This window comes from Limanda limanda, chromosome 10 (assembly GCF_963576545.1).
Source record: "Limanda limanda chromosome 10, fLimLim1.1, whole genome shotgun sequence".
NCBI classification, from domain to species: Eukaryota; Metazoa; Chordata; class Actinopteri; order Pleuronectiformes; family Pleuronectidae; genus Limanda; species Limanda limanda.
The window spans coordinates 28,982,977-28,994,348 of NC_083645.1; the positions used below are offsets into that span (position 1 = coordinate 28,982,977).

General features: G+C 44.9%; 1 protein-coding gene across 2 annotated transcripts in view; it reads left to right on the forward strand.

Annotated features, from left to right (window-relative positions):
- rnf130 (ring finger protein 130) overlaps positions 1-10,702 on the forward strand; it is a 13,861-nt gene extending 3,159 nt beyond the window's left edge. For both annotated transcript variants that reach the window (XM_061079292.1, XM_061079291.1), the window contains exons 3-9: positions 3,949-4,140; positions 6,262-6,512; positions 6,988-7,059; positions 7,300-7,382; positions 8,061-8,157; positions 8,255-8,441; positions 9,023-10,702. In XM_061079292.1, coding sequence (XP_060935275.1) covers positions 3,949-4,140; positions 6,262-6,512; positions 6,988-7,059; positions 7,300-7,382; positions 8,061-8,157; positions 8,255-8,441; positions 9,023-9,132 — 992 coding nt within the window. In that variant the 3' untranslated portion in view covers positions 9,133-10,702. The remainder of the gene's footprint in view (positions 1-3,948; positions 4,141-6,261; positions 6,513-6,987; positions 7,060-7,299; positions 7,383-8,060; positions 8,158-8,254; positions 8,442-9,022) is intronic.
- The last annotated feature ends 670 nt before the right edge of the window (positions 10,703-11,372 follow it).

Below are 11,372 nucleotides of genomic sequence, written 5' to 3' on the forward strand. Positions count from 1 at the left end.
CGTCATTTCCAGATTTCACATTTCCGGACCTGTAACTTCCTGATTCACAATAAACACAACTATGATTCTACGATTAATGTGACGTGTGTGTGAAGCCAGCGGAGTTGTCCGGCTGACGGTGGCTCGTTCGAGCACTGAGGGCATGTGTGCACCGTCACATACGGTTATAACGAACTTTCATAACGCTAGCGGGCTAGGCTAGCGGGCTAGCCACCATGCTAACTGCGGTGGTAACAGTGCAAAAACCTGCCGTCAAGACTTTAATTCCACTTCCATCATGACACTGTTTCTATAATACCGTCAGGTTAGAAGCAAACACTGGGTAGTAGTTAGTGTCGGGAGTCCCTGCTGACTGTGTGTGGAAGCTGGGGGGAGAGCTAGCTCCGTGTAGCTTCAAGCTACATGTAGCCTCAAGCAGCTTCAAGCTGTGGAATCAGCAACACAGTTCGGAAACAAGACCGGGGAACCGCTGCGCTAAGAAACGATTACATGATTACATCAGATTACTCGTGAGGTAGGCTTCTCCAAGCTTGTCTTCCGTTGCGGAGAAGTATAAATTAAAAAGTGTCCGTCTGGTCTGTCCGTTATTCCGTCTGTAACGGATTCGTAGTAGCATACTGGAGCCTTAACACACAACACACACCTGAAGACACTGCACACACCTGAGGACACAACACACACCTGAAGACACAACACACAACTGAAGACACAACACACACCTGAAGACACAACACACACTTGAAGACACAACACACAACTGAAGACACAACACACAACTGAAGACACAACACACACTTGAAGACAAAACACACACACAAGGACACAACACACACCTGAGGACACAACACACACCTGAAGACACAACACACAACTGAAGACACAACACACAACTGAAGACACAACACACACCTGAAGACACAACACACACCTAAAGACACAACACACACCTGAGGAGACGCCCCACACCTGAGGACACAACACACACCTGAGGACACAACACACACCTGAGGACACAGCACACAACTGAAGACACAACACACAACTGAGGACACAACACACAACTGAAGACACAACACACACCTGAAGACACAACACACACTTGAAGACACAACACACAACTGAAGACACAACACACACCTAAAGACACAACACACACCTAAAGACACAACACACACCTGAGGAGACGCCCCACACCTGAGGACACAACACACACCTGAGGACACAACACACACCTGAGGACACAACACACACCTGAGGACACAACACACACCTGAGGACACAACACACACCTGAGGACACAGCACACAACTGAAGACACAACACACACCTGAGGACACAACACACAACTGAAGACACAACACACAATTGAAGACACAACACACACCTAAAGACACAACACACAACTGAAGACACAACACACACCTGAAGACACAACACACACTTGAAGACACAGACATAACTGATTGATGATTGATGATGAAATTTGTTTCTATTTTTTTTTAATAAATGATTGAATCTATTCGTGGTTTTAACGACCGACTCGTTAACCTTTGACCTTTGACCACGACAACGACAGCAGTGAAACGTTTTTAACAAACACAAGCAGCACAACTCCTGTAGATGTACTGAGTGTGTGCAGTGCGGTGTAGTACATGCGTTGTGTATTGGTGTTTTGTAGTGAGTAGTGGCGCAGGCAGTGTGTTGTGCGACGCTGCGGAGGCTCCAGCAGCTGAAGGTCACAGTGTCTCTGCTCTGGTGTCAGATTCCTGTCGGACGCTGAGGACACTGCAGCTGCAGCTGGTGATGGTGAGCATCTGATCCCAGGTCAGCTGCTCACCATCACCAGCTGCATCTGATCCCAGGTCAGCTGCTCACCATCACCAGCTGCATCTGATCCCAGGTCAGCTGCAGCTGGTGATGGTGAGCATCTGATCCCAGGTCAGCTGCTCACCATCACCAGCTGCATCTGATCCCAGGTCAGCTGCTCACCATCACCAGCTGCATCTGATCCCAGGTCAGCTGCTCACCATCACCAGCTGCATCTGATCCCAGGTCAGCTGCTCACCATCACCAGCTGCATCTGATCCCAGGTCAGCTGCAGCTGGTGATGGTGAGCAGCTGATCCCAGGTCAGATGCTCACCATCACCAGCTGCATCTGATCCCAGATCAGCTGCTCACCATCACCAGCTGCATCTGATCCCAGATCAGCTGCAGCTCAACACAACAGATTCTCAATCAATGAAACCGAATCCATTGAGTTCACCTCCACCAGCTGGTGGCTGGTTCCACTCCACTGTCTTATAAAGTTATTAAAATAACAAATATATAGGGACTAGTTGTAATAATACAAATAATAAGAGTGATAATTGCAGATCTAAAGATGTTATTAATGAGCAGCAACAGTTCATATAATGGTGAAGTGCAGTGCATGATGGGAGTTCCCCCAGCAGTCTAGACCTACAGCAGCATAACGTAGGGATGGTTCAGGACCTGATCCAGAACTACAGGCTTTATCAAAGAGGAAGGTTTTAAGTTTAACCTTAAATGTAGAGATGGTGCCTGACTCCAGAACCCGGAGTGAGAGCTGGTTCCACAGGAGAGGAGCCTGGTAGCTGAAGGTTCTACCTCCTGTTCTACTCTTACAGACTCTAGAACCCAGAGTGGGAGCTGGTTCCACAGGAGAGGAGCCTGGTAGCTGAAGGTTCTACCTCCTGTTCTACTCTTACAGACTCTAGAACCCAGAGTGGGAGCTGGTTCCACAGGAGAGGAGCCTGGTAGCTGAAGGTTCTACCTCCTGTTCTACTCTTACAGACTCTAGAACCCAGGAGAGGAGCCTGGTAGCTGAAGGTTCTACCTCCTGTTCTACTCTTACAGACTCTAGAACCCAGAGTGGGAGCTGGTTCCACAGGAGAGGAGCCTGGTAGCTGAAGGTTCTACCTCCTGTTCTACTCTTACAGACTCTAGAACCCAGAGTGGGAGCTGGTTCCACAGGAGAGGAGCCTGGTAGCTGAAGGTTCTACCTCCTGTTCTACTCTTACTGACTCTAGAACCCAGAGTGGGAGCTGGTTCCACAGGAGAGGAGCCTGGTAGCTGAAGGTTCTACCTCCTGTTCTATTCTAACTGACTCTAGAACCCGGAGTGAGAGCTGGTTTCACAGGACAGGAGCCTGGTAGCTGAAGGTTCTACCTCCTGTTCTACTCTTACTGACTCTAGAACCCAGAGTGGGAGCTGGTTCCACAGGAGAGGAGCCTGGTAGCTGAAGGTTCTACCTCCTGTTCTACTCTTACTGACTCTAGAACCCAGAGTGGGAGCTGGTTCCACAGGAGAAGAGCCTGGTAGCTGAAGGTTCTACATCCTGTTCTGCTCTTACAGACTCTAGAACCCAGAGTGAGATCTGGTTTCACAGGAGAGGAGCCTGGTAGCTGAAGGTTCTACCTCCTGTTCTACTCTGACAGACTCTAGAACCCAGAGTGGGAGCTGGTTCCACAGGAGAGGAGCCTGGTAGCTGAAGGTTCTACCTCCTGTTCTACTCTTACTGACTCTAGAACCCAGAGTGAGATCTGGTTTCACAGGAGAGGAGCCTGGTAGCTGAAGGTTCTACCTCCTGTTCTACTCTGACAGACTCTAGAACCCAGAGTGGGAGCTGGTTCCACAGGAGAGGAGCCTGGTAGCTGAAGGTTCTACCTCCTGTTCTACTCTTACTGACTCTAGAACCCAGAGTGGGAGCTGGTTCCACAGGAGAGGAGCCTGGTAGCTGAAGGTTCTACCTCCTGTTCTACTCTCACAGACTCTAGAACCCAGAGTGGGAGCTGGTTCCACAGGAGAGGAGCCTGGTAGCTGAAGGTTCTACCTCCTGTTCTACTCTCACAGACTCTAGAACCACCAGATAACCTGTATTTTAGGAGCAAAGTGATGGTAACCATGGTAATGCTGTATCTCTTCGGCAGTGGTGGACCGGCAGGGCTGCGACCCCAGCACTCGTTTCCTGGTTCCTCCTCGTAGTGTCCACTGGGTGGCGCTGCTGCAGAGAGGAAACTGCACTTTTAAAGAGAAGATCCTGAAGGCGGCTGCCTACAACGCCACGGCTGTCCTCATCTACAACAACTCCACCGACAAGACGGTCAAGATGGGACATGAAGGTCAGAGACATTTTACTGTCACTTGTTAGCAAAGTGTTTCAAGGGGAAATAATCTGATAGATTTTGGTGTTAACAAATATAATTTGGGACGCTACTTGAAAAGGTTTACAGGCTCTGATGTTCGGAGTAGACACTCTCCGCTGAAACGCTCAGATTCAGCTCCTGCCCCCCTTCGCTAGAAAGCCCAGTCTGCTCTGACTAGCCAGCAGGTCTCTTGTGATTGGTCGACTGCTTCCAGCTCCTATTAGCTATTACCCATGTGAGCTGGATCAGAAGCCGGAAACAGGCCGGCTGATCTGCTGAGACGCTCAAACACCGAATGACAATCAGCCTACATGTATTAAAACGTGTGCATGTAAATGTAAAGGTCACCAGAAACGAGCAGAAAGCAGCTGCACTCTGTGCTGCATCGCCCCCCCCCCTCACTGTGACTTGTGAGTTATTTTCATTCATTCACTAAAAACAATGAGGACATGAAATCACAGCTTGATTTGCCTCTTTCTCACCTATAGCTCCTCATTCGCGAGTTCTTGTTTGTGTGTGTTTGAGGTTGTGTGTGTGTGCATGATATCATGCATCAAGCATGACAAACTTGTGGATGTTACAAGCCCAGTAGTAATGGACGACGTGGTCAAAGCCCCCCCCCCTCCAAAGCTGACTGCCACCCCAGATAAAGTTAGAAGAAATCCTGTCAGTTTGAAGGATTATGGGAATGTTCTGAAAAAGATGTTGGAATTTAGGAACAATATTCATTTTAATCTGGTCGAGAGGCCCAGCCATCGACACAATGTTCCGTATCATGTTTGCAATTGTCCAATTCAGATTGTATAAAAAGAGCAAGTAACCCAAGTGTCTGAAGTTTGAGGTCCGATTCCTGAAGGAAACATCGAAGAAGACGAAGAGCAGCAGGGTTTAAATGGAAAACCTCAATTAGATGCAACTTCAACTTCAATAGGTGGAAGAGACAATACAGTGTCAGTTATATAAAGGACGAGATCATTGGCGTATAATCAATCAAATTCAATAAAACTTTATTTGTATAGCCCATATTCACAAATCACAGTTTGTCTCATAGGGCTTTAACATGGTGAGACATCCTCTGTCCTTAACCCTCAGCAAGAGTCAGGACAAACTACTAAAAACCCTTTTAACAGGTAAAACTATGTAGAAACCTCAGAGAGACACATGTGAGGATCCGTCTCCCAGGACGGACACAAGTGACACAGATGTGTAGAGGAGAACATCATCAGGAGAAAGCCTTTAGCAGCAATGATGAGGGGAAACATATTGAAGCATAACTGAAGGTCAACAGACTGATGGATTATTGTCAGTAATGGTCGAGTATCTGAGGAGAAATACTATATATCAAGCAGTCCTGCTGCATCATAGTCTCTGGTCAGCAGCCAGCAAGATCATGATCCACCATCAAGATCGGATCCACTATAGTAATACAAAACCAAAACCATAGTCCACAGTCAATTAGGATCCATCATCAGCTGCCACCTCGGTCGTGCTCCACCACCATTATCTGATGCCAACGATAAAGGTTCCTTCATTATTATTACGATCAGCCCGAACGATATAGAATCTACGATACTGGATCCACCACCGCGACCTCTGATGCTCGATGCACAGATCGTAATCCATGGTGCGGCCACAGCTGCGGCCCTGGATCTGCGGGCGATGAGGCAAAAGAGACTCCGGGGAAGGGCTCAAGGCAGAAACATGTACTGATGAGATATGAATTACTTTGATGTGATAAGGATTTGAGAAGAGGAAGGAGAAGCTGGAAAGAGAAGCTCTGTGTTTCATGTGTCCCTCAACCTTCTAGACCTAAAGCAGAAGGCCGAGGGACCATAAGAGCAGGTCTAAGACAAGCCTCATGTCTAGAAAAGGTGTGTAAAGGAAGCTCCACTCCATTTGGTCAAAAGCTTTCTCAGAGACAACTACAATCTCTGGGGAGGTAGACTAAGTGTATATTATATTAAAAGTTGTATTTGAGCTATTTGATGTGAGACGTATGACTGCAGTGTTATACAGTATACATGATGAATACAAAAACATCCTTGTCCTACCTGGTTCTGATCCTGTACTTGTAACTGGTCGTGGTTCTGAGTGCAGGTACTGGTGACACGGTGGCAGTGATGATCACAGAGGCGTATGGTAAAGAGATTCTGGCTCACCTGGACAGGAACCTGACAGTCCTGGTCTCTGTGGTTGTGGGTCAACGTGGTCCCACAAAGAACATCAACCGAGGCTCGCTGGTCTTTGTCTCCATCTCCTTCATCGTCCTCATGATCATCTCATCGGCCTGGCTCATCTTCTACTTCATCCAGAAGATCCGCTTCACCAGCGCTAGGGACCGCAGTCAGGTAACACGTGAACTAGGGTTGGGTCCCCCCCGCCCCTGTTTGACACTGACAGGCGGTTGCAGGTTGCCACGCACACGCTAGAACTTCAGTGTCTTTATAAGATAGAAAAATATAGTGAAAACCAGAGATTGTGTTCATTTGGGTATTTTCATCTAATCTAATATACAGCTAACAAGCTAATATTAACATAACAGGCTAATATACAGCTAACAGGCTAATATACAGCTAACAGGCTAATATACAGCTAACAGGCTAATATACAGCTAACAGGCTAATATACAGCTAAAAGGGGGATATACACCCCTCCTCTCTTCTGTAGAACAGCCCATATCACCTGACTTGATGATCAGACTTTTTCATTAACATGAACAAAAACATTTGTGTTTGATGTTTGTCCATGAAGTTTTTTATTTAAAAGTTTCTCTTATATATATATATCCTCTGTCCATCTATATCTTTGCTCCATGTCTCTCAGCGTCGTCTCGGTGACGCGGCAAAAAAAGCGATTGGGAAGTTGACAACGAGGACGGTGAAGAAAGGAGACAAGGTAAACGCTGCTGAGCCTGCTGGGAGGTCGGAACACAGGGTCAGGTGTTTGTGACGTTGACCTTTAAGCTGTAGGTCGGATGAACGACCGCTCTGACCAAAGGTCAAAGGTCACACGAGGAGCACAGGACAGAGGTGGAAAGATGAATCAGAGACTCAAACCCAAGAGACAAAAGGAAATGAGTTTTTCAGAGTGAAGCTGTTGATGTTAACGTGTCCTCCTCCATCTGTGTTGTTGCAGGAAACGGATCCGGACTTTAACCACTGTGCCGTGTGTATCGAAGCCTACCAGCTCAATGATGTGGTTCGAATTCTTCCCTGCAAGTGAGTCTGAAAACATCAGAGTTAAAGTTTACTGATGCTCTGTAGGACGATCAGATAAGATAGAACTTTAGTGATCCTTCACCAGGGAATTCATTTTTTACAGCAGAAAGGGGCTGAAAAGAGAATAATAACTAAAAGATGTATAGAATGTGTACGTAATATATACACTTCTCTAAAAAAATATTGTTTCCAGGAAAAGAACTTGATTAAGTGCAGGTGAGGTTGTAAACCTATCCTGATAATATTTCCTAGTGGAATTAAATATAATGTGACTAAAATTGTGCCGAGCACAGAACCCTGAGGAACGTGAACTCTGGTGCGACAGATGACTCCTTAAGAACTGGAATCGATCTGATAAATAGGATTTGAACCAGGCTCGGATGGTTCCTCTAAGGTTGTAAACTGTTCTCGTCTCTGTAGTGAGACGTGATGATCCATAGTGTTGAGATGGACTGTATGTGTGAGTGTAAACTCCGCCTCTTTCTTGATGGTTTTATTGAAGAAAATTGTACTTTCTTGATTCTTGTTGTTCTGGGTTTGTTCCCTCATGGTTGATGCACTTATTGTGAGTCGCTTTGGAGCAAAGCCTCAGATAAATGAAATGTAATGTAATGCTCTGATTGGTCACATAATGTGTTTTCAGTCCGTCTCCTCAGACATGTCTCTGTGTCTCTGCAGACACGTCTTCCATAAAATGTGTGTGGACCCGTGGCTGAACGAACACTGCACCTGTCCCATGTGTAAGCTCAACATCCTCAAGGCGCTCGGCATCATGGTGAGACGCAGAGGACGTTAGCAACTTGCTGTATGGACTGAAGGTGACTGTGAACCTCTTCAACCCCTGACCCCTGACCCCTTCCCTCTGTTCTCAGACCAGTCTTCCCTGTGTGGACAGCGTGGTGTTGGACGTGGAGCGTCTGGGTGTCAGCCAGGCGTCCAGCAGCCAGAGGACGCTGCTGGGCGACAGCAACCAGCCATCCATCAGCCTGGAGCCACTCAGCCCCCCCCACCCTGAGGCCACACCCAGAACACCTGCTGATATCACCATTGCCGTGACCAGTAAGACCACAGCTCAATACTGAACATTTGAATAGTTGTAGATGCACTGATGTTCATTGAACACAAACAGCAGTGGTTTCTAATCATCGAATATGGAGTTGATTGATTAATCGATGATCATTCATCTTCTTCTAATGATAAAATGTGTTTAAGGTGAATAATGACATCTGTTGCACTTGTGTCCGTCCTGGGAGACGGATTCTCACATGTGCTTCTCTGAGGTTTCTACCTTCTGTTGACCCTGTTGAAAAAAGTTTTTCATTACTCTCGTTGAGGGTTAAGGGCAGAGGATGTCTCCCCTTGTTAAAGCCTATGAGACAAATTATGATTTGTGAATATGGGCAAATAAAATTTGATTGATTGATTGATAATGAAACCGATAGATTATTCTTTACTTACCTTTACTTACTACCTACTTTAAAGATTGAATTTGAGCTAAATTTGCTTTTTCTTTCGAAACCTTTCCCATGATGCATTTCAGCCCCCCCCAAGCTCTGTGCATCATGATCAAAATGTTTAATGAAATAATCAATTGTTTTAGTCTTGATGACACATAACGAATCCCTGTTCCGTCTCCTCAGGCGGCGGTCACTTCTTCAACAGGAACTCGATGTCTCCTCGCAGCCTGGTCAGTGAGATGGAGCTGCCGGACATCGCCTCGCTGGACCTCTACGACGACAACAAGTCATGAGGCCCATCGTCATGTTTACACCCCCCCACCACCACCGCTAGGGAGGAGTCTGATAACAACATCTTGGATCAGCATCAATTCTTGACTCAGTTCAGACCTGAATCTTTCATTTTTTAATTTCTCCAGAAGAAAATAAAGAGCTGCTGGTCGATATTCTAATTGAACTGCTTGAGCTTAGGAACCAAAACCTGAACTGGGTTCTTCTGGAAGAGCCTGAGTCATGTTGTTCCTGAAAAAGTTCAGTTAACCCTAAAATCATTCCTGTGTTCTTAGGAAAAGGTTCATGGAATCCCAAACTTCCTAATATGTTTCCTCATCGGGTTCCTGGTTTCTAAAAGTATCCTACAAAATGTTGTGAATTGCTTTAAAGGTCCTTAAAGCTCCCTGAGTTCTTTAGGGATTGTTTGAATACGTCGTTGCCCCCTCATACATGTTTGAAGTGTTTATTGGATTCTAAAAGCGATCTTTGGTCCCTGGAAAACTGGCGGATATGTTCCTGCATCAGATGAGATGCTTCACCTGGAAATGTTTCTGAGTGCCTAAAAGAGTTCCTGGTTTCAAGTTCCTAAAATGCTTCCTGGAAAAAGCTCCAAAATTCTGAGGAAATGTTTTCAGGAATTCTAAAAAAAAAAGGTCCCTGGGTTTTTGGTGCTTTAAGATTCTGGAAACTTTTCTGAAAAGAAAATCCAAGTTCAGGGGTTGGAACATTAGAACGCTCCTGGAGAAGTTGCTGAGTGCCTGAAAGGTTCTTGATGTCTTAAAATGGTTGCTGTACTGCTGTTCCTTGAAATGTTCCTGGAAATATTGCTCAGCTTTTTACAGATTCTGAGAACTTTTTGACCAGAACCAGAGCAGACGGTCATAACACTGGACCTCCTGATTGGCTGACTGATGATTACAACAGACACTGCTGGACTCTCTGAATCCTGGATCAGGATCAGAACTCCTTGTCTGTAAATACTGTTTGACCTGCTTATCATCAGCCTGGAACCAGGACCTGGACCTGAACCCTGATCCTCTGGAGGAAACAATCATGTGACCCCTGCAGTAGTTGACTCTTAGAACAAAGAGATATTTGATTTAAAGGAACAGTTGTTTCAGGAAACCTTCTCTGTTACACCACACTCTCTTCCTATTGGCTCACAGGTCGGGTGACCCACGATGAGTCCTGGACACGCCTCCTTTGTGTTTCCTGAAGTGACGGACTGCTACTTTAAAATGTATTTAATAGCTTCTGAATTACTCAGTGTCTAATAATCAGATGTAAACAGCATTATACAATCTATAACCTGATCAATCGATCAATCAATATAATCTCTGAAGTGACCTGAACTCATCTGTGTCATGTGGTACTGATGATGAAGATGATGGTGACAACAATGATCAGAGTAACAATTTGATGATGAAGATGATGGTGATAAAAATGGATCATGGTAATGACGATGATGAAGATGGTAATGATGAAGATGATGACCTGACAGTCATCGTAACAATGTGATGATGATGATGGTGAAGAGTGTTCTCCCTCACTGCAGTTTCTTCCTCAACATTAAAGTGTCATTCACATGAACTCTGTCTGTTGAACTTTGAACTTCAACACTGATGCCATGTTACAGGGTGAAGTTGGTTCACAGGATCCCAATCATTTCAAAATCATACAACAAATCATTACTAAATAGAAAAATGAAAGATGTAAAAATATCAGTATAGAAGTAATCAACTACATAATCATAACATTAAAATAAAATAATTAATCAAAGATATTAGAATATAATAAGCCTAACCCTATGAAATGAATAATCAATGACATAAGCATAGTGTATTCAGATAAAATCATTAATATAATATATAAAAATATTAGTATAAAATAATCAAAACAAATATTTTGTATATATTCACTATACCTTTGAGTGAGCGCAGATAAGCAGATGCATCTCTCCTGATGGTTTCGCTGGTTCAGAACATATCTTGATAAAGCATGATAACCTTTTCGGCATTCCACAAGGTTCCATTCTTGGTCCATTATTATTTTGCCTATATATACTACCAATAGGAAAAATTATTAGTGACCATGGTGGCCATACTCAGTTATATCTATCCATGGACTGTGATGCTCAGAACCAAGTTATAAATTGCCTCTTCAGGATGCAAAACTGGATGAGCAACAATTTTTTCAAATTAAACGAAGATAAAACAGAAATTCTTGTTATTGGTACTGGTGATCAGAGACAAAACATTAT